The sequence below is a fragment of the Trichechus manatus genome, unplaced genomic scaffold, assembly GCF_000243295.1.
Source record: "Trichechus manatus latirostris isolate Lorelei unplaced genomic scaffold, TriManLat1.0 scaffold00386, whole genome shotgun sequence".
Lineage (NCBI taxonomy): Eukaryota > Metazoa > Chordata > Mammalia > Sirenia > Trichechidae > Trichechus > Trichechus manatus.
Genome location: NW_004444322.1, coordinates 195,944 through 219,610, shown reverse-complemented (window position 1 = coordinate 219,610; position 23,667 = coordinate 195,944). Strand labels below are relative to the sequence as shown.

Here is a 23,667-nt window from a genome sequence, read left to right as displayed (position 1 = left end):
AGACACAGCCACCACCCATCTGTCAGTGGAGACTTTCATGTTGCTATGATACTGAACAGGTTTCAGCAGAGCTTCCAGACTGAGACAGACTAGGAAGAAAGGTCTGGAGATCTACTTCTGAAAATCAACCAGTAAAAACCCTATGGATTACAATGGACTGATCTGCAGCCAATCATGGGGATGGCACAGGACCAGGCAGAATTTTATTCCGCTGTGCATGGTGTCACTGTGAGGCAGGGGTCAACTTGACTGTAGCTAACAACAACAGCAGCAAGGTCCTGTTTAAACCAACTCAATCCTCAGGCGTACCCTATCATGCACTTACTTTCATCTTCCACATTTGGCGGTATGCACATATGATTCTCTTTATATAGAGATATTTTTAAGTGATAAACACTACCACATGTATCTTTACATTTGTATGTACTTAAATGAATAGAATAAAAGTAAAAAGGATACATAACTAACTGATTACAATGGTTATGTTAGGGTAGATACCCGGGATTGGGGACTGTGGTCACACGAAACTTGTGCCTCTCTATAATATAGAAGTTATTTTTACAAGAAAAATATATTTATTAATTACTTAAGCAAGTATAATTTAATTAAGTAAAGAAAACACTAGACAAGTATCTGGACTAAGAAGATGCTCATTGTTTATAATAGCAGTAATCTGTAAGCAAACCATGTAAGACACGTTGGTGAAGAATACCGAATATACCATGGACTGTGAGAAGAACAAACAAGTCTGTCTTGGAAGAAGTACAGCCAGAATGCTCCTTAGAAGCAAAGATGGCAAGACTTCGTCTTACACACTTTGAACACATTATCAGGAGGGACCAGTCCCTGGAGAAAGACATCATGCTTGGTAAAATAGATGGTCAGCGAAAAAGAGGAAGACCCTCAGTGAGATGGATTGACACAGTCGCTGCAACAACGGGCTCAAGCTTGACAACGACTGTGAGGACGGCGCACGACTGGGTAGTGTTTAGTTCTGTTGTACATAGGGTCCCTATGAGTCCGAAGCAACTCAACAGCACCTGACAACAACAACATTATGAAGCCATTATAAATCGCAGTAAAGTAAATGTGTAAAGACACGGATGGTTGTTCATAATGTATTCGGCCATGATAAGGCAGGTTATATAGGTCAGGAGCCACAGCGTGAACACATTAAAAAAAGAATCTAAGTATCTGCACCAGCAATTTGATAGCAGTTATCTCTAACTGATAGGATTACAGATGACTTTTGTTTTTTCCTGTGCTTCTCTATATTTTCTAAACTTGTTGTAATAAGGAATTCTTTTGTAAAGAAAGGAATAAAGAATAAAGCTATCTTTAGGAAAGAAATGACATGTCCAATCATGTATTCAAAGATTTTAAAAAGAAACAATAATCTAAACATGGTACAGGTAGAAGCAGGCACATAGATCAAAGAAGAGAAATACAAAGATGTAATTACAATCAAAGAAGAGAAATACAAAGATGTAATTACAATATGTGTATATATGTGTCTCCTCACACCAACTTTAAATGGCTTCTCTGACACCAACCGCAAATGAGTTCTTCTTTTGATCCTAACTACCCAGAGTCAGGTCAGACCTCACAGGTTAAAGGGCACAGTACTCCAGAATGTCAAATCTGCCTAAGACTCAAACGCCAGCCGTAAACTTGGGGATCCCCAAGACACCTGCACCTGGACCAACTGGCTACAAATTTCGGGGTTCTCACTACTCCCTGAGGACACCAGCCACAAGTTCAGGGGTCCCCAGGACACCTACACTTCTGACTAACTGGCTAGAATTAGGAAGTTTCCACTACCTCCTCGGGTTCAATAATTTACTAGAACGACTCACAGAACTCAGGAAAGTGCTATACTTATGATTACAGTTTTACTACAAAAGATTCAAATCCAAAACAGCATAAAGAAGAGATGCATATCTGGATTTCAAAATATACTACAAAGCTACAGTAATTAAAACAGCCTGGAATTGGTATAATAACAGACATATAGACCAATGGAATAGAAATGAAAGTCTAGAAATAAATCTATATATCTATGGTCAACTGATTTTCGACAAGGGTGCTAAATTCATTCAATGGGGAATGAAAGAGTCTCTTCAATAAATGGTGCTGGGGAAACTGGATTTCCACATGGAGAAGAATGAATTAGGATCCATGCCTCACACCATACACAAAAACCAATTAAAAATGGATCACAGACCTAAATGTTAAAACTAAAACTATAAAATTCATAGAAGAAAATGGAGGGGCAAGGATGTGGGACCTAGTGTTTAACAACCAATTATCAGATATGACAACAAAAGCTCGAGCAGCAAAAGACAAAATAGATGAGATCTTATGAAATAATTTTGTACATCAAAGGATTTTATCAACAAAGTGAAAAGATAACCTACAGATAGGCAGACAATTTTCCAGAATCATATATCAGATAAGGGCCTAATATCCAAAAAATATATAAAACTTCTACCACTTAACAACAAAAAGACAAACAACTCAAATTAAAACCACAATGAGATGACACTTCACCCTCATTGGAATGGCAATGATTAAAAAAAAAAAAAAACAAGACAAAACTGAAATCAACAAGTATTGCCAAGGATGTAGAAAAAATGGAAACCTCATCCGTTGCTGGTGGGAATGTAAAATGGCATAGCCATTGTGGAAACCAGTTGGAGGTTCCTCAAAAAGTTGAACATAGAATTACTATATGGCCAAGCAATCCCAATTCTCAGCATATACTCAGAAGTGAAGGCAGGAACACAGACAGAGGCTGGTACACCAATGTTCACTGCAGCACTTTTCACAACAGCCAAAATGTGGAAACAACCCAACTATCCATCAACAGATGAATGGATAAACAAACTGTGGTATCCACATAGAACGGAATATCATACATCCGTAAAGAGAAATATCGCTCTGATGCATGCCACATGAATGAACCCTGAAAACATTATGCTGAGTGAAATAAGTGAGTCACAAAAGGACAAATACTGTATGATCTCACTTACGTGAAATAATCACATATATAGAAATCAAAGATTATTAATGGTTGCCAGGAGTAGGAGGGAGGGGGAAAGAGGGAGTTTCTGTTTGGGGGGCGCTGAGTTTATGTTAATGGTGGTGGAATAATTTGGAAAAGGATAGTGATATGGTGGCACAACATGAAAAATGTAATTAATGTCACTGAATGGTAAATGTGGAAGTTGTACTGTCAAATGTTTTGATGTGTATATTTCATACAATTAAAAAAAAAAAAAGAAGAGACACAGGGAGGGGTCTGGGAGGGTCCGCAACATGGAGTTTCATGTACCAAAGACCATGTTACCCTCCTGTGCATCAATGATTGTCCCCAACCAGGAAGTTCGCTTGAGCTTTACTGTACAGAATTTTTATCAGGGTTTCATTACATAAGCATGACTGACTGAATCACTGCCCATGTGGTCGAACTCAATCTTCAGCCACCTCCTTCTCCGTGGAGTTGAAGCTGATACCAAGTGGTGGTTCTTTCTGGCATGGCCAACCCCCACCTGAGAGTCACTTGGTTAGCAAAAACTCTTAAGTGTGGTCTGCAGCCCTCATGAACAACCAAGACCCTTCAATCACTAGAGAAATCCCAAGGGTTTTAGAGGTTACTTCCCAGCAACCGGGGACAAAGGCCAAATTCTTTGGGAAAAGTAATTCTTCACCCCACAATAATACCAAGTAGGCAGTACAAAGTAATGAAAAAGGAAATAAATTATCAAATAAATTATATGGGAATAAGACTGGACAAATGAAAAAATGGAATTTAGAACTCCAATTCATAGCAAAATAAATTTAAAACAGATTGAAAACTTACGTACACAAGAGAATTGAAAGACATAATCCTGGCTCACGAGGATTTACAATGTAGGTGGGAGGAAAACTTGTGTAGAAGATCTCTTTGGGAGCCAGCAAGAGGCCTTCAGTTATGTGCTTTATACAGTAATTGGTACAAAGGCCCCAAGAATGGGGAGTAAAGCATGACAGGAGTTACCATTTCTTGAACATTTGATGTGTGCCAAGTGTTCTACACACGTCATCTTATCTCTCGCTCAGAGATTAAAAAGCTCACAGGTGTATCGCAGCTATATCCCAAGTAGTATAGCTAATATCAGAACAGAAGTCACCTTTTTCTGATACTAGAGCCAGTGATAATAGACGGCAAAGGTGTGGAGGCAGAAACTACCTGGCAAGCATAGTAGGGAGTGGGGAGGGATAGTTAAAAACAAAACATAATAGGGAAGAACAGTAAAAGAGAAATCATACAAAACAGACTTAACTGGGCCAGAATTTTATTCAAATAAAAACAATATTTGACAATAAGTATCTCCATATGGATTATATGATTACTATTGTCCATTTATAGCAGGTAAGTATGACCTAAATGAATTGAAAATTCATGTATGAGAAGAGTCCCCAAATTTCTACCCATATAATTATACATACAATGCAATTCAATCAAAATCCCAAAAAGATGTTTTGGTGGAATCCAGTTAATTCAAAAATGTATATGGAACTGCAAGGAGCCCTGGTGGGACAGTGGTTAAAGTGCTCAGTTGCCTACCAAAAGGTCAGCGGTTTAAACCCACCAATTGCTCCGCAAGACAAAGCTGTGGCAGTCTGCTTCCGTAAAGATTTACAGCCTTGGAAGCCCTACGGGGCAGTTCTACTCTGTCCTGTAGGGTCGCTGTGAGTCGGAATCGACTAGACTGCAGTGGTTTTGGTTTATATGGAAATGCAAAGGAACACAAACAGTTCCACTATTACAAAGTTAGCGAATAGGACAGTATAGTACTCCTGCAAAGAAAGACAAACAGACCAAAGAAACAGACATACAGTCACTGGATTTTTTTTTTTTTTTTTTACTAAAATGGCTCTGAAAATCAGTGAAAAAAAAAGATGAACTTTTTAATACATGATCCTGGGGCGACTGGATATCGACCTGGGGAAAAATGAAAGTGGATTCCAGATAGTTTAAAAACCTAACCGTTAAACCCAGAAACTATAACGCTCTTAGAAGAAAACCTTCAGTACCTCTAGGTAGCACAGAATATCTTAAAGAAGCACTAACTATGGAAAAAGATTCCACTACCTTGAAATCCAGAACTTCTATTCATCAAAAGACAACCTCAAGAGTGAAAAACAAAGCCATAGCAGGAGAAAATATTTATCACATGTACACAAAGGATGAACACATATTGCAATAAAAAGATGTGTGTGTGTGTGTGTGTGTGTGTGTGTGTGTGTGTGTATCTTAGGGTCTGCATGGATGTGGAGCAAAAGGAAGCTTCATAAACTACTGGTACTGTTGAAAAGTTATATGGTTTGGCATTGTCTAGGAAACTTGTAGATGTACACAAACCCTATCCGTCAGCAATTTAACTGTTGGCGTTTATACTAAAGAATGTAAGTACATGTGCACCAGAATATGTGCATAAAATGTTCATAGGCACATTGCTTATACTTTCAAAAATTAGAAGTAAAATGCCCATCAAGAGAAGAATGGATAAATAAATTGTGGTATGTTCACATACACAGTAATGAAAAAAATGAACTGTATTATACAAAATATGAATGAAGCCCACAAACATGTTTTATGAAAAACAACAAAAGAATGATTTGATTCATACAATGATAGAAAACATACAAAAACTAACCCTACAGAGTTTTCGATTCATACACAGGTAGTAAAGGTATAACGAAAGGCACAGATATGACCCACAGTGATCGTCATCGGAGGAACATAACTGTTTGTGATCTTGAAGAGCCCCCCACCCCCCACCACGGGGGCTTCTTTGGTGAGGGCTGTATTCTACTTCTTGACCTGGGTACTCCTTACATGGATCTCTATAATTATCTGTTAAACTGCCCAGAGGGTATTTTGTGTCATTTCTGTATCTAATTTCAATGAAAAAAAAAAACAGGCATTTAAATAAATATTATACATCTATAAAAATGTTCACAAGTATTAAATTATGTGGGAAAATACTTAAATATAATTTTAACTTAACATATAAGATATAATAAAGTAAGTGTTAAAAGGTGAAAAATCCAATTTTTTAAGATCATATATGCACATAAAACATACTGGGAGGAAAATATTTAAAAGTTAGCACCGGCTTTACCTGGGGATTTGAATTTTCTTCATTGGGTATTTCTCCACTTTTGAAATTATTTAAAATAATCATGTTTTACTTTTATAAACAGAAGGAAACACTATTTTTAAAAGAGCTTAGCATAAAAAAAAATTAAAGTATTTGACAAACTAGTAAGTGAAACCCAGGTGCGGGGAGGCGGGGTGCTCTATGGCGCCATCGCATTTCCTCAAAGGGGAAAGAAATTCCAGGGACCAGGTGATCTGATGGGCAGAATTTTCAAGAGAAGGAAGGAAAGCCATGTTCTGACAAAGAACAAAGGATTTCTGGAAAACAAGGGGAACGCCAAGCTACCTTGCAGGTGCCTTGTGCATGTCCAACAGCCATTCTTCCCTCCTTTTGGACGCCTCTATCCAGGCAGGGCAGAGCTGGCGAAGGAGAAAGGAGTCAGGAAGCACCATGCTCTTCCGGGAGACCAGAGCGACCATTTCAGAGTAGGATCTAGTCCCCACCGCCCACTCCCGACAGGGGGAGGGCAGAGATGCCAGGATTCATCTCAGGAGATCAGGGTCACTGCAGTTCTGGGCAGAATGTCTCGGGGCTCACAGAGGTCTCCTGGGCACAAAGACGTCCCACACCCACAGAGTCCACAGGAACACACAGTCACACAAACTCACTCACACCACGGGAACACAGTCACAGGCACCCCGCACCCACACTATCAGTGTAACACCCCATGGGGACTAACACGGATCCTACACTCACAATATCACAAACGTCCACATCACGAGGACACAGTCACAGCCACATTCACACCCGGTCACACAATCACCGCACGCGCACGATCACAACAGCAAAGTCAACGTCCTTCCACTCCGCGTTCATAGCTCCGTGCGCTGTCACACAGACACGCCCACCACGGACACACTCAGCCACAACACACACGCACTCCCATGGTCTCCCTTCTCAGCCCTCCCCACACATCCCGCCCTAATCAGGGGTTCTCCACAGGCCCGGCCCCAACCCCGAGGCCTCACCTCCGGCTCCCCTTGTCCGCTCCGCTCAGGTCCAAACTGGCCGCGCCCGGGTCCCGCAAAGCTCGCCGGACCAGGCCAGGAGATCCCACCCACACCCCAGGTCCAATCGTTCCCGCGGGGCAGCTGTGGGCCAAAGGCCTCTGGGAAATGTAGTTCAGAAGGCTGCAGGCTTTAAAAGCCGAGGCCGGGACATCCCGAGTCCCCGCGGCGCGGAACAACCGGTTAAAACCGTTTCCGGAGCTGACGCGCAGCCTCCTGGGAAATGTAGTCCAGCGACGGGACGGGCAGGACCTCGTTAAGTGGTGAGCTCTGGGTGTTGAGACCCGGCCAGGTTGCGGTGACCACGCGGACCTGCGCTCGGAGGCTGCTCAGGATTCAGCTTCGCCCAAGGAGCTCCCTCACGCTTAGACGTAGGCGGTCGTGGAGCGTGGCGGGGAGCCAGAAGAGGGAACCCAAAAGTGGGACCTGGGCGTTCGAGATCAAACTAGGCTGGAGAGTTTGAAGGGGTGGTGTCCACGAACCCGGCATCTGCGTGAGTCTGGGCAAAGGGGGGCCCGAGTGTGTGTGAGACCATGATGAGACCGCGTGTGTGACTGGCTTTGGGGAGTAGATGAGTGAATGAAACTGCGTGCGGGTAAGAACGACGTGTGTGTGAGACAGGTGGGGGGCAAGACTGTGTGTCTGTGAAGGTGGAGGGTCATATTCTGGGTCTGTGTGGTGGGGGTAATTGTGGGGGGGGGGTAGGGGAAAATTGCGTGTGGATATGTGTGTGTGCGTATAAATATGTGTGTGTTCACCTGACTATGGATTACTATATGGGTGACTGAGATTGTGACTGTGGGGAAATCTGATGCCTCTAAACCTCATTTCCTCGTCAAATGGTGGTAATAAGCGTATGTCTTCCTGCGCATCAGTTCTAAGGGGAAATACTGTGATGGATCACTTTCTAGCCATAGTCTTGTAACTCCCACCAAAAGATTGGGTGAGACTATGCAGATACGGTGCTTGTGGTCCACCATGGAGATTGGACAGCTTGCTAATAATACAAGTAAAGTGCATAGCAGTTTGTGGGCGTGGGACTATGCAAATAAGGTATATGGAACCCTAACAAGGGGTTTGATCAGTTTTGCCACCCCACTAGGCTTCAAAATGAGACATCTCGGCGGTGGAAAGGGAGGCCCTCACTACCACCAAGAAGAGACAGGAGCAGAATGTGTCCTGTGAACCCAGAGTCCCTGCACTGAGAACCTCCTAGACCCAAGAGACAGAGAGCTGTAACACTGGAGATGGCACAAGACGGTGAAAAGAGAAACAGCAGTAGCAGAACCAGAAGAACTGTGCAAGATGGTGCAGTGGGCTTCCTGGCCCAGAGAGCAAGGCAGTTACAGTGGGTGTGCTCACCCATGGAGCGAGCGAGCTGAGCGCCTTCAGGCAGGAGGCTTCCTGGCGGAGTAGGGTGCCCCTAGGCACTTACTGGCAGAAATAAAGAGCTTTGTAACACTTGCCTGAGCAGGGCAAGGGCTAAGGGCCAAGAGGCCAAGGGCCAAGGAGAGGTCTGCCTGTGGGCATGGCCAAGAAGGTGTCCTGACTGAAGAACTGTTTCTGATTGATTCCGGATTATGAATTGTAACCAGGTACTTCACTAATAAACCCAGTAATTGTGAATATTGTCTGTGAGTTCTGTGTGGCTATTGCAATGAATTATTGAACCCAGCAGAGGAGTAGAGAGTGCCGTGGGAGGGATGGCTGATGTAGGAATTGGTAAAAAGGTTGGAGAGAGGAGGTATGTCTGATCTCCGCTTCATAGGAATCAGCCCTGGGCTGTTGATGCTGATAATGATTCTCTCTCCTTCCTCTTGTGAAGTTAGACGAGGAGGTCTGATGCCCCCGCCACACCATTTTTACAGGAAAAAAGCTATGTAATTGATATAATAAATAATTTAAAGCATTTTTTTCTTTTTCTATAAACAGACATTTATTTTGGAATAGAACACAAAATCAGTAAGATTTTTAAGCGGGGGATATTTTGTTTGGGGGAGGGTGCCTCCAGGACCTTCCCTCCAGGCATTTGTTCTTTGGGAGACATTGGTGGGGCTGACATTTAGAGATGTGATTGAATTCAGCCAGGAACAATGGCCACAATTAGAAGATGTTCAGAGTAAACTATACAGGAATGTGATTCAGGAGAACTAGAGCAACACAGCACATTGGTGATGAGGGATGAGTGCTTAGGTATGGCTAGCTTCTCAGTATAATTCAGTTTTTGAAAGTAACGCGCTGTCTCATCCATTTCTGAAATGCTTGGAACCTTCACATGGCATAATGGGTTCAGCTTTGAGATACAGGGTTCAAATGTTCTCAGGCCCTTTGCTACATGATTGTTTTATGTTCAGCCTTTAAGGTGAAAGATTATTTGCTTTCTTTTCTTTTCTTTTTAACCAAACTGGATGAAATCCTGAAGCGGAAACAAGAAGAGATGCCGTAGATGATGGGGAGAAGCAATATAAAGGAGATTCTGTCCAAGTGAGTGAGAACCAGGCAGATATGGCGTCACATTCATTGTCAAAAAGAACATTTCAAGATTTATCCTGAAGTACAACGCTGTCAGTGATAGGATAATAAGACTAGTTAATACGACTATTATTCAAATTTATGTACCAACCACTAAGACCAAAGATGAAGAAATTGAAGATTTTTACCAACATCTGCAACATCTGAAAGTGAACAAACATGCAATCAAGATGCATTGATAATTACTGGCGATTGGAATGGGAAAGTTGGAAACAAAGAAGAAGGACTGGTCGTTGGAAAATAGGGGCTTACAATAGAAATGACACTGAAGACCGCATGATAGAATTTTGCAAAACCAATGACTTCTTCATTGCAAATACCTTTTCTCAACAACATAAATGGCAACTCTACACATGGATCTCCCAGATGGAATACACAGGAATGAAATCAAACTACATCTGTGGAAAGAAATGATGGAAAAGCTCAATGTCATCAGTCAGAACAAGGCCAGCAGATGACAGTGGAATAGACCATCAATTGTGCATATGCAAGTTCGAGTTGAAACTGAAGAAAATTAGAATAAATCCACGAGAGCCAAAGTACAACCTTAAGTATATCCCACCTGAATTTAGAGACTGTCTCAAGAATAGATTTGACGCATTGAACACTAATGACCTAAGACCAGACAAGTTGTTGAATGACATCGAGGACATCATACATGAAGAAAGCAAGAGGTCATTAAAAAGACAGGAAAGAAAGAAAAGACCACAATGGAAGTCAGAAGAGACTCTGAAACTCGCTCTTGAACGTCGAGTAGCTAAAGCAAAAGGAAGAAATGATGAAGTAGAAGAGCTGAACAGAAGATTTCGAAGGGCGGCTCAAGAAGACAAAGCAAAGTATTATAATGAAATGTGCAAAGGCCTGGAGATAGAAAAACAAAAGGGAAGAACATGCTTGGCATTTCTCAAGCTGAAAGAACTGAAGAAAAAATTCAAGCCTCAAGTTGCAATATGGAAGGATTCTACAGGGAAAATATTAAACAACACAGGAAGCATCAAAAGAAGATGGAAGAAATACATAGAGTCACTGTTCCAAAAAGAATTGGTCGACTTTCAACCATTTCAGGAGATAGCGTATTATCAAGAACCGATGGTACTGAAGGAGGAAGTCCAAGCTTCAGTGAAGGCATTGGCGAAAAACAAAGCTCCAGGAATTGATGGAATACCAATCGAGATGTTTCAACCAATGTATTCAGTGCTGGAGGTGCTCACTCGTACACATTCTAAAGAAAGGTGATCCAACAGAATGTGGAAATAATCAAACAATATCATTAATATCACTGTCATGGATTGAATTATGTCCCCCAAAAATGTGTGTATCAATTTGGCTGGGCTATGATTCCTGGTATTGTGTGATTTTCCTATATGTTGTAAATCCTGCCTGTATGATGTTAATGAGGATGGGTGGCAGTTGTGTTAGTAAGGCAAGACTCAATCTACAAGATTGGATTGTGTCCTGAGGCAATCTCTTAAGATATAATAGACAGAAGTGAGCAGAGAGACAGGGGGGCCTCATACCACCAAGAAAGCAGTGCCAGGAGCAGAGCGTGTCCTTTGGATCCCGGGGTCCCTGCATGGAGAAGCTCCTAGTCCAGAGGAACATTGATGAAAAGGCCAACGGAGAGAGAAAGCCTTCCCCTGGAGCTGAAACCCTGAATTTGGACTTTTAGCCTACTTTATTGTAAGGAAATAAATGTCTCTTTGTTAAAACCATCCACTTGTGGTATTTCTGTTATAGCAGCACTAGATAACTAAGACAATTACACACAAGTAAAATTTTGCTGAAGATCATTCAAAAGCAGTTGCAGCAGTACATCAAAAGGTAACTGCCAGAACTTCAAGTGGGATTCAGAAGAGGACGTGGAATAACAGATATCATTGCTGATGTCACATGGATCATGGCTGAAAACAGAGAATACCAGAAAGATGTTTCCCTGCGTTTTATTGACTGTGCAAAGGCATTTGACTGTGTGGATCATAACAAATTATGGATAATATTGTCAAGAATGGGAATTCCAGAACGCTTAATGGTGCTCATGAGGAATCTGTACATAGACCAAGAGGCAGTCGTTCAAATAGAACAAGGGTATACTGCATGGTTTACAGTCAAGAAAGGTGTGTGTTGGTTGTATATTTTCACCACGCTTATTCAGTTTTTATGCCAAGCAAATAATCTGAGAAGCTGCACTATATGAAGAACACAGCATCAGGATTGGAGGAAGACTCATTAACAACCTGAGATATGCAGATGACACAATCTTGCTTACTGAAAGTTAAGAAAACTTGAAGCACTTACTGATGAAGATCAAAGACCACAGCCTTCAGTATGGATTACACCTCATCATAAAGAAAATAACAATCCTCACAACTGAATCAATAAGCAACATTATGATAAATGGAGAAAAGATTGAAGTTGTTAAGGATTTCATTTCACTTGAATCCACAATCAACACTCATGGAAGCAGCAGTCAAGACATCAAATGACGCATTGCATTGGGCAAATCTGCTGCAAAAGACTTCTTTAAGGTGTTGAAAAGCAAAGATAACCACTTTGAGGACTAAGGTGTGCCTGATCCAAGCCATGGTGTTTTTAATTGCCCCATATGCATGTGAATGCTGGACAATGAATAAAGAACATGGAAGAAGAATTGATGTCTTTGAATTACCGAGTTGGCCAAGACTTGGACTGTCAGAGGAATGAACAAATCTGTCCTGGAAGAAGTACAGCCAGTATGCTCATCAGAAGCAAGAATGACTAGAATTCGTCTCACATACTTCGGACGTATTATCAGGAGAGGCCAATCCCTTGAGAAGGACATCACGCTTGATAAGTAGAGGGTCAGCGAAAAAGAAGAAGACCCTCATCAAGATGGATTGACACAGTGACTGCAACAATGGGCTCAAGCAGAGCAACTATTGTGAGGATGGTGCAGGACGGGGTAGTGTTTCCTTTTGTTGTACATACGGTCGCTATGAGTTAGAACCAACTCGACAGCACCTAGTAACAACCACAAAGTTGGATCCGTTTTTTCTCTTCTAATTTGTTATAAGTTCTTAAAAAATCTTTCAGTGGTTACCCTAGCTATTACAATATTCTTCCTTGATTTAATCTAAGTGAAATGATTACTTTTGTCATTTACTCAGCATGTTTTAACTCCATTTACCCTTATCCTCATTTTGTTTTATTGTTGTAATATATTTTAATTCCACACATTTCAAACCCTAGAAGGTATTATTATTATTTTATACTGTTAATATTCATTTATATGTATTCATATATTTACTCTTACTGTTGCTTTTCCTTCCCTCTTGAATTTCTTTTTGTTTCTTCTGGGACCCTTTTCCTCTGAAACACTGTGTTCATTTTTTTTTTTTTCAAGTGCAGTTTTGCTGGCAATGGTTTCTCATAGTTTGTCTGAAATGTCTTTTTGAAAGTTTTTTGCCTGTCCTTTTTGAAACTTATAGCTGACTATTGAATGCTAGGTTATGTATTTTTCTCTGAGTATCATGAAATTCTTGAATCTATGGTTGATGTCTTTAATCAATTTTGAGAAATTATGCGCTATTTTCTCTTCAAATATTGCTTCTGACCTCATGCTTTCTCTCCTTTTTTTTTGGTTCTCCAATCATACCTACAGTAGACTTTTCCACTATATCCCATGAGTATTTTATCCTCTTTTCTGTAATATCTATTTCTTTTTGCTTTGTGCTTCAATTTGTATATTTTCTATTGGTCCTTCTTCCAATTCACTGATCCTTTGTTCTGCTGTATCTTTTCTACTGTTAAACCCATTAAGTCCTTAATGTCAGTTATCCATATTTTCAGTTATAGAATTTTCATTTGATTTTGTTTTATAGATTCCAATTATTTGTTGTAATTCTCCATCTTTCCACCTTTTTTTAAAAGTCATTGTCTACTTATCAAGAAGCCCTGGTGGCATAGTGGTTAAGTGCTTGGCTGCTAACTGAAACGTTGGCGGTTTGAACCCACCAGCCACTCTGTGGGAGAAAGATGTGACAGTCTGCTTCTGTAAAGATTTACAGCCTCAGAAACCCTGTGGGGCAGTTCTGCTCATCCTACATGGTCCCTAAGAGTTGGAACTGACTCAGTGGCAGTAGGTTTAGTGTTTTGGGTGTCTAGTTATCGGTACAACCCTGGTCTGGTTCTATTGTTTGTTTTTTTCTTTGGTTTTCTGTCATATGGTCATGCCTCTTGGTATGCTTAATAATTTTTTGTTAAATCACAGACATTGTGTATAAAATATAGTAGAGGCTGCAGATGCTATCTCCTGCTACGGAGGATTTACCTTTTTCTCTGCTGAGGAGATAAAGTAGGGGCTGATCACCTTAATTCAGTCAGTGACTGAGTAGAGTCAAGGCTTTTAGTGAGGGTCTTTCTCCCTTCGTTGGCTTCTGCTCCTAGGGCATAGTCCTTCAGGATTTCAATAGGAGAATTTTGTGTACACACCAGGACCCATGCCCCGTCAGGGTCTGAATTCAAATCTTTGTCTCCTTAGCCCAGGAAGACTGACAAACTCTGCTCTGCTTTTTGGAAGATTTTTGCTTAAGCCTCTTAGCATCCTGCCCTGCTCAGTTTCAGAAATGGGCAAATGTCTGGAGGAGAAAACTGAGCATATGTCAGGTTCAGGTCTCTGTCCCTCATTTCTCACAAGGATCTTGGCCCATCAAGTCTCCAACTTTGTCTTTTCAGGCCCACAAAACTGCCTAAATTCCCAACAATATGGATTCTTATCCTTTTGCCTTTTGCCAAGAATTGGCAAACAACCCAGAAAAAAAAGTAACTGCATAATGTCTGTCCAAACCAAACCGACTGCCATCGAGTTGATTCTGATTCATAACGACCCTGTAGGACAGAGTATAAAACTGTTTCATAGGTTTCCAAGGCTGTAAATTTTTACGGAAGCAGACTGCCACGTCTTTCTCCTGTGAAGCAGCTGGTGGGTTCGAACCGCTGACCTTTCTGTTAGCAGGCGAGCACTTTAACCACTGCACTACCAGGGCTCCCTATAATGTCTGTAGGTCCTCCAATCTACAGACTTGACACGCTAGTTCTGGTTGTTTTAAAAGCTTTCCAGTGCCTTTCTGCAAGACAAACAAAGTCATAACCAAAGTCAAAATGATTTTATTGTTTTAGTCTGGCTTTTCTAGTCCTCTGCAGGAATGTTGCTTTACTGCAAGCTTCTCAATCATACCCTGTCTTAGTTACCTAGTGCTGCTGTCACACAAATAGCACACTTGGGTGGGTTTAAAGAACAAATTTATTTTCTCACAGTTCTGGAGGCTAAATGTCCAAATTAGAGTCTTGGCCTTGTTGATTTCTTCCTTGTCCAACTACTGGTGACCCCAAGTGTGTCAGAGTAAAACTGTGCTCCATAGGGTTTTCAATGGCTGATTTTTTGGAAATAGATCATCAGACCTTTCTTCAGAGGTACCTGCAAGTGGACTTGAACCTCCAACCTTTTCTTTAGCAGATGAATATGTTTGCATCACCCAGGGACTTCTTCATTCCTTGGCTTGTAGATGATTCTCAGATGGTGTCTGTCTGTTTTCCCATATGTGTGTCTCTGTGTATATTCTGGTCTGTTTATAACTCAGAAGTGATTAGGTTTAGCATTCACCCAACACTGGTATGACCTCGATTGATTGATTACAATCAATCAATCAATTACATTAGATTGCAGTATGGACAGTGATCACATTACATTAGCTGTAATTACATGACATTAGATTACATTATGGAAGGTAATTTACTCTACTCAAGGCCAACTGATTTAATTACATGCATGTACCATAGCCTATGAGACATTGGTGGATAAGTGGTAGAATTCTCAGCTTCCATGTGGGGGACCCAGGTTTGATTCCCGGCTAATGTACCTCATGCGCAGCCACCACCCATCTGTCCGGTGGTTTGCGTGTTGCTATGATGCTGAACAGGTTTTGACTATATTATTGACTTTATTTCATTAGGAGTCAAGTTGAGCATCTTTTTAAATGTTTAAAAACTGTTATTTCTATGAATGTATCTGTTTATTTTGCCTGTTTTGCTAGTAAAATTTTCTGAGTTCTACAAATCTTAAATTATCATTTTTCATTGATGTGTGTAGGCTCTTTATATATGAGAAAAATTAGTGCTTTACCTCATATGCTTATCTGCCTTACAAATATTTTTTTTCCTGGTGTCCATCTTTTGACTTTATATCTGTTCAAGTCCTTTGCCCACTTTTTAATTGGATTTCTGTTTGCTGTCTCTCTATGGATTCTTGCAGCCTGTTAAATTTGTCACTGTGCTCTTCTAGAATCTTCTTAAGTTCCTCTATTGCTTTGTCTGTGTGTTCCTTGGCTTGTTCTGTGTTTTGCATGATCTCCTTCCTAATATCTTGAACAGTTCTGTGTATTAATCTTTTGTATTCTACCCCAGTAATTCCAAGAAGTTCTCTCCCTCCAGAAGATTTCTTGAATCTTTGTTTTGAGAGCTTGCTGAAGCCATCATGGTCTGCCTGTTTATGTGATTTGATATTGACTGTTGTCTCCGAGCCATCAATAAGTTACTATATTTATTTGTTTTATGTTTGCTTACTGTGTCCTAGCTTCTGGTTTTGTTTTCTTTTGATATGCCCAAATAGGCTGCTCATGTGAGCTAGTTTGATTATTAGTGCCTTTGAAACTCTAACATACTGTCACCAGGTGGTTAGATCTGTTACTAGGTATGTGAGCCCAGGAGTCTGTTTACTTTTCTTGTAAGGATTCAGCTTAGGTGTCCAGGTAGTCATTTACCAAGTGTGTGGTGCAGGCTCTCACCTACAGCCCTAGACAGGCAGGAGTGATTGGAGTAGGCACAGGTATCTGGCTGCAGTAGGGAACCATGTGCCGAGCAAGGCAGGGGGCTGCCCCTGAGTGGCAGGAAAGCATGTCCCTGTTCCCTAGAGCGTGTAGATGGGTGGGTTTTGCAGCCAGACTATGGGCACCCAATGCTGTTGGCTGTAAGGACTGGGAGGCACCACTTATTCTTGGACCCCTGCTGCGGGTGGCTAGGTGGCATGGGTGGAGCCACCAGTCCTCAGGCCCCTGATGTGGGTGGGTGAGGACCCTACTTAGTGGGCACAGTGGTGTCAAATACCACAAACCTGCCACTCATACATATAGCTGATACAGTTGAAGTCATGCTTCAGGTATATACCCTGTTGTACTGTGCTAATGAGGGCCTATGCTGTTGAAATGGGCCCACAAAGGTCTATGCAGGGGTGAAAGGCAAAGTCCATGGACCCCTCATGAGTGTGCCTTGGGAGATGTGCCTGCCCTGAGTCCCGGCTTAGGGGAGCTGGCAGATTATATTTTCCTGTTTGTTAATTTGTTCCCTCTCCAAGGCCAGGAGAATGGCTCATGGTGTATGACGGGTCCTTCTTCCGACCCAGGGGACGCAGCAATCACTGAAGCTGGACCAGGACCCGGTGCAGAGCGGGGAGGGAGCAGGTAAATGAGAGAGAAGTTCTTCCCAAATGGGGTGTTTTTTCATCTGTGCAGTAGCTTAGACTTATGTACTTATCTTTTGCCAATTGAGCACCGCTTTTCACTGGTTCTGGAGGCTTGAGTAGACTCGCCACCGCTCAGTCTCTCCCAGAGTGGAAAACGCATCCCAAACGCTACTGCCTGCATCACCACGCACCCAGCCAATCCAGCCCGCAGGGTGCCGGTTCCGGGTCAGGTCTGGCGGCTCCTCGCTGCTTCTGAACCGTCTCTCCCTCCCCCTGCCACTCAGTCAGATTCCTCAGTTTTGCCTTTGATGTTCAGGGCTCTGGATTGTCGTATATAATCTATTCACTTTTTTCGGGGGGGTCTTTGTTATAAGAGGGACCACAAGAAGCATCTGACTACTCTGCCATCTTGGCCCCACCTCCTTATTTTTTAATTGAGATTTTCTTATTGTTGAGTTTTGGAAGTTCTCTGTATATTTTGGATGCAAGTCCTTTTTCTGATATATGATTTGCCAGTATTTTCTCCCATTGTGTCCCTTGTCTTTTAACAGTATTTTTGAAGAGAAGTTTTAATTTTTATGAAGCCCAATATACCAATTTATTCCATTATGGATCATGCTTTTGGTATCATGTCTAATTACTCTTTATCTAACCACAGGTCATGAACATTTTCTCCTATTTTTTTTCAAAAAAAATTTATAGTTCTATGTTTTACATTTAGATCTACAATTTACAATTAACTTTGAGTTAATTTTTATATACATTGTGAGGCTTAGATTGAGGTCCTTTTTTGTATATGCATGACCAGTTAATTCCAATATCATTTGTTAAAAATATCCTTTCTTCATTGAATTGCTTTTGCACCTCCATCAAAAATCAAATGGCAACATTTGTAGGGTCTATTTCTGGACTCAATTCTGTTGCATTGATTTACCTTTACCAATAGCACACTGTCTGGCTTACGTATGATTTCTCAATCTAGGCACTATTTTGACAGTTTAGACTGGATAATTCTTTGTTGTGGAGGGCTCTTCTGTGCAATGTCACCCTGTTGTGACAACCAAAAAATTTGCAGACATTGTCAAATGTCTTTTGGGGAAAAAGTAGCCCCTGGTTGAGAACCACAGCCTTAGACCCTTTATCATATTAATCATAGTTATTTTAAGTTCCCTGTTGAGATATGCTGAGTCCAACTCTGACGACTGCTTTGTCTTGGGACTATCTTGATTTATTTTTATTTTTGGGCTTTTCATGCCTCATATTTTTTGTTGTTCAAAGATACACATCTTGTTTAAGACAGTAGTGTGCAAAAAAGAATTAACATAGCAGGCCAGCGTCTGCTTATCCTTAGAAAGGCCTGCTTGCAAGGTTGGCCCTTGGCTGTCTTCTGGAAGCTGGATTTCAGGAGGGTTCCCACCGTCCTAATTGATGTGAATGACACACTGTTCCTAAACTGTTTGTGCAAACAATATGGTCTATGCTAAAACACCTACTTTCCATCTTGTACATGTCAGGAATTCTGGTACATGTCAGGTAGAGGCAGCTGACATGACTAGCTCCCAGTAAAAACCCTGGACACTGAGTCTCCAGTGAACTTCCCTGGCTGACGACATTTCACATGTGTTGAAAAAACTTGTTGCTGGGGGAATTAAGCTTGTCCTGTGTGAATCTACTGGGAGAGGATCCTTATAAGTTTTGGCCTGTTTCTCCCCTCAACCCCGTTTCTCCCATGTGCCTTTTACCTTTGCTTTGTATTCTTTCAGAAGCACTGGTGGCGCAGTGGTTAAAGAGATCCACTGCTAACAGAAAGGCTGGCGTTTCAAAACCACCAGTGGCTCTGTGGGAGAAAGATGTGGCAGTCTGCCTCCGTAGAGATTTACAGTCTTGGAAGTCCTATGGGGTCGCTATGAGTTGGAATTTGTGGGTTTGGTTTTTTGTATCCTTTCACTGTAATAAATCACAGCCTTGAACATGACTATATGGTGAGTTCTGTGAGTCCTCCCAGCGGATCATTGAACCTGGGGGGTGGGGACTTGGGGACCCCCATCACAGTAGTAACTGAGAGAAGTAATTTTTGTGCCTGGATGGGCACACCTTTCTGCAAGGCCTTTAGTATAGGTATTTGAGTTAATCCAGTTAGAAATTTAGCAAATAAGTAAGACACAGACGATTCATACAATTAGATTGCATTTATGTAATTTAAAAAAAGTAGGTAACAGATGACAAGCCAAAATATTATCCTAAAGGTCAGGATAGTGGTCAGCTAGGGGGCTGGGTTGGAGGTAGGGATCAGAAATGGTCACATGGAGTGGGCATCTCATTTCCTCTCGAATGTACTATTTCTTCATTGTGTGGAGTTACACTGAATGTATACATTTTATGCACTTCAGGCATCTTCTATTTCACAGTAAAAAAATTTCAAGAAAAACCCTTTTAAAAGATTACCTGATGATTTGAAAATACTGAAAAAAAAAAAAAAATTACTCCCGTGAGAAAGTTTAGATATAAATCAATGATGAACAAATAGAAAAGGAAGCAAGTGAAATTTAAAAAAGCTGGCAATGACTAACTTCAGCAAAAAAAAAAAAAAAAAAGGTCTAGACATGAATAACATTTACAAGGTAACACTAGTGCAAACGTGAATACTGATTTAAACTAAACACTGTAAGGGTAACGGGAAGAGGAGAGTACAGTATTTCTATTTGCTTATGTGAAGGACACTGCACCCGCTTGCAGGAGGAGCTCCATGAACGGCTTCCTACTCAGGGAACCCCGCTGGGGAGGGCACCGAGGTTCCCCCCTCGGACTCTCCTCTTCAGCCTACCCCAGGGCGGAGTTTGTGGCATAAGGGGCGTAAACAGTAAGGCCTTGTGTACTCTCTAGGCACCACCTTAAGGAGCCTTTCTGCCTCACCACAACCACCAGCGAGCTCCCGCTGAAAAGAAGGAAACCTGCAGGCTGAAGAATTTATGTGGCTTTCGGTCTCTGGACTACGTTTCCCAGAGGCCGTCGCGCCCACGGCTACTTCCAGCCTCAAGGCTGCGTTGACTGACTGTGCAGGTGTCCCCGGAGGCCCCAGTCGAGGCTAGCGTACTGAACACAGCCTGGAGCGCTTGCAAGCTCCCAGCTACAGATGTGAGTGGCGTGGGGGCGATGGCCTTTGCCGGAGAAGGGGATGGGACCCAAGGCCGGGCCTGTGATTAGAGACCGGCGGGCTTCTGGCTGTTAGAGGCTGTTCCGGCTCGGGACTACACTTCCCAGAGTCCGTCGCATCCCTGGTAACGTTCTGTCCTCACACGGGCCCCTCGGGGCGGCAGGCGGGACTGCGCGCGGTTCCTGCGAACGCTCTGCGTTCTTAGACCGCGGTGTCCGCAGCGTCGGACGAGTGCTTCTGGGGCCCGGAAGCCCAACGACCCTGGAGGTGAGGGAGATGCGGGGCAAACGTGGTCAGAGTCGGAGGCTGGGAGAGGGGGTGTGTGTGTGTGTGTGTGTGTGTGTGTGTGTGTGTGTGTGTTGTGTAAGGGCTACGTGATCGCGACGGCATCCGTAGGTATGTGTGTGAGATTAACACAGGAGCTGTGTGTGTTTACGTTTGTGTGTACGCGATCGCGAAGGGAGCTCCGTGTGACTGTAATGGGCATTTTAAGTGTGATTGTGTTTGTATGACCGAAAGGCGGGCGGTTCGAAACCACAAGCGGCTCTGGGGGCGAAAGACGTGGCAGTCAGCTTCCGTAGAGCTTTATAGCTTTGGAAACCCTATGGGGTCGCTATGAGTAGAAATCCACTCCATGGCAGTGGGTTTTGGTTTGGGGTATGTATGAGGGAGCTCTGGTGGTCCAGTGGTTATAGCGCTTGGCTGCTAACTGAAAGGGCCGTTTGAACCACCAGCCGCTTAGCGGAGAAAGATCGGGCAGGCAGCTTCTGTAAAGATGACAGCCTTGGAAACCCTTTGGGGCAGTTCTGCTTTGAACTATAGGGTCTCCGGGAGTCGGAATAGATTTCACGGCGGCGGGTTAGGTTTGGTTTCTGTATGTATGTGGGAGTCCGTGGGAGGCGCAAACAGTTGTGCACTCGTCTGCTAACCAAAACGTTGGCGATTTGAGTTCACCCAGAGGCCCCTCAGAAGACAGCCCTGGTGATCTACTTTTAAAAGATCAGCCGTTGAAAACCCTGTGGAGAACAGTTTTACTCTGACACACTGGGGAGTCACCAGGACTGGTAACTGACAGCAGCTGGTTTGGTGTTGGTTTTGTTGGCGTATGTACAGACTGTGACTGTATTATTATGCGTGTGACCCTTGGTGTAAATGCGGTGGTAGCAGCATTGCAAGGCCAGAGACAAAGAATTTAACGTTATATTTAGCAACAGGCATAGTCATTCATGAATATGTGGAAGACAGTTTCTGTGGTGGGCCAGTAGCTGGACTGGAGTGGGTGTAACAGAATGAAGGCAGAGGAATTGGAGGCAGTGTAGACAACATATTCTGGGAGTTTCTCCATAAATGAGCGGAGAAATGGACCAGCAGCTGGTGAGGGGAGAATTAACCTATCAGTATGCTGGCGAGATTGAGCCATGAGAAGGGGAAAAGTCCAGGCAAGGGTCAGTAAGCAGGGTTCATCTGCTTGGGTGTACTGAAATTGCAAAAATAAATGAAGTGCAGTAGCATTTCAGTGAGCTATGAGCTCAAGATTTCAAAAAACAAGGGGGAAATGACCTGTGTTTGGTAGATGTCAGCAACAGTGAGGGTTGGTGAGTTCTATAATCTGATGGCATGAGATTGAAAACTAGGGTTTTAATGGATATGAGAGGGAGGGAGAAAGATCTGAAAGCAATAAAGAACAAGGAAGACACCTGTCCCATCTCCAAACCCAGTGGTATAAAGCTGTAGGAGAAAAAAAAGTCACGTGGGGAGAGCAAAGTTTTTGTTACACCAGAAGGTGAAGTATTGTTCATGGAAGTGGTTGAAGAAGAGAATTTTGTTGTTAATGAATTGTAAATTCCGGAGGGTGTTCTGAAAAGCTTCAACAGTTTGGGAAAGGATGGAAAAGGGAACAGATGGGAACCCATGGGGAGTACAGAAGTACATACAGGGAGTACAGGAGTAGAGTGTCTGAAATGAGGGGTGACTGGGGAGTCTGGGGCTTCTTACGATAGACATAGACATGGTTGCAGGGCATATTGATGTTTATTCTGGTTAGATTCAAGACAGTGTTGGTGTCATGAGAGAGAGATCTCTGAGTATCCCTCAGAAGGGAGGCTGAGGATAGGAGCCCTAGGGGTGGTTCTGGTAGGCAGAATAATGGTCCCCCCTAAATATGCCCGTGTCCTGTTGCCAGAACCTGTGACTGCGTTACCTTACGTGACAGAAGGGACTTTGGAGATGTGATTAAGTTAAGGGCCTTGACATGGGGAGATTTCCTAGATTATCTAGCTGGGTCCAGTCTAATCACATGGGTCCTTAAAATTGGTGAACCCTTCCGGCCTGAGATTGGATTCAGAGGGAGATGTGACCATAGAAGAAGGGTTAGAGAGATGCAACATTACTAGCTTTAAAGATGGAGGACGGCGGTCATGAGCCAAAGAATATGGGTGGCCTCTAGAGGCTGGAAAAGGAAGGAAACTGATTCTCCCCTAGAGCCTCCAGAAAGGAACACAGCCCTGCCAGCATCTTGCTTTTAGCTCAGTGAGACCCATGTTGGACTTCTAACCTACATAACTGTAAGATAACAAATTTGTTTGTTTTAAGCCACAAAGTCTGTGAAAATGTCTTACAGCAACATTAAAAACCAATACAGTGGTGCCGTGTCTTAGCCTCAGTGCTGTGGTGAAGTCTTGATCTCTGTGGCGTGAGGGGAGCCCAGTCTCAATCCCTGTTGACAGAGTTGAGGACTTCAGGTAAATGAAGAACATAGTGATAGCGTAGAAGACTTGGGAGAGGCATGGTCTTCTCAATTTTGTAATTGCCAGTTTTGCTGTATTATGCTATTTTTAAACTTTGGAATGTAACGAATTTTTCTTGGTGATTGGTATAGGTCAGTCTATACTTGCTTTCTACTTGATTTGTCTTGGATTAAGAGAGGTGTATATAATCTGTAACTTCTGCTTTATGAAAGTTATTGCTGTATTTGTTGCTGTATAAATATTAAAACAAAACCAAACCAGTTGCCATCAAGTCGACTCTGACTCATAGCAACCCTGTAGGACAGTAGAACTGCCCCACAGGTTTTCCAAGGCTGTAATCTTTTTTTTTTTTTTTGGCACTTTTTTTTTCATTCTACTGTAGATGAAGGTTTACAGAACAAATAGTTTCTCATTAAACAGTCAGTACCCATATTGTTTTATGACATTGGTTAACAACCCCACGACATGTCAACACTCTCCCTTCTCTACCTTGGAGGACTTTTTTTTGGTGAAAATATACATAGCC

General features: G+C 42.5%; 2 protein-coding genes across 3 annotated transcripts in view; one reads left to right on the top strand and one right to left on the bottom strand.

The window, feature by feature from the left end:
• The window catches only part of ZFP30 (ZFP30 zinc finger protein), a 221,162-nt gene that overhangs the window by 68,930 nt on the left and 128,565 nt on the right, over positions 1 to 23,667 (bottom strand). The window contains exons 1-2 of one of the 2 annotated variants that reach the window (XM_023725744.1): positions 7,178 to 7,309; positions 6,495 to 6,568 (exon numbers count right to left, since the gene is read on the bottom strand). Coding sequence is in view for 1 of the 2 variants with exons in the window: in XM_023725750.1 (XP_023581518.1) it covers positions 16,444 to 16,462 (19 nt within the window). In the remaining variant the exon portion in view is untranslated. Of the gene's footprint in view, positions 1 to 6,494; positions 6,569 to 7,177; positions 7,310 to 16,443; positions 16,463 to 23,667 lie in introns of those variants that run through there. The other variant, XM_023725750.1, reaches the window with a different exon arrangement.
• Positions 20,071 to 23,667, top strand: part of LOC101347142 (zinc finger protein 790) — a 34,012-nt gene continuing 30,415 nt past the window's right edge. Inside the window, exon 1 of the mRNA XM_023725755.1 lies at positions 20,071 to 20,375. The gene's annotated coding sequence lies outside the window, so the exon portion shown is untranslated. The remainder of the gene's footprint in view (positions 20,376 to 23,667) is intronic.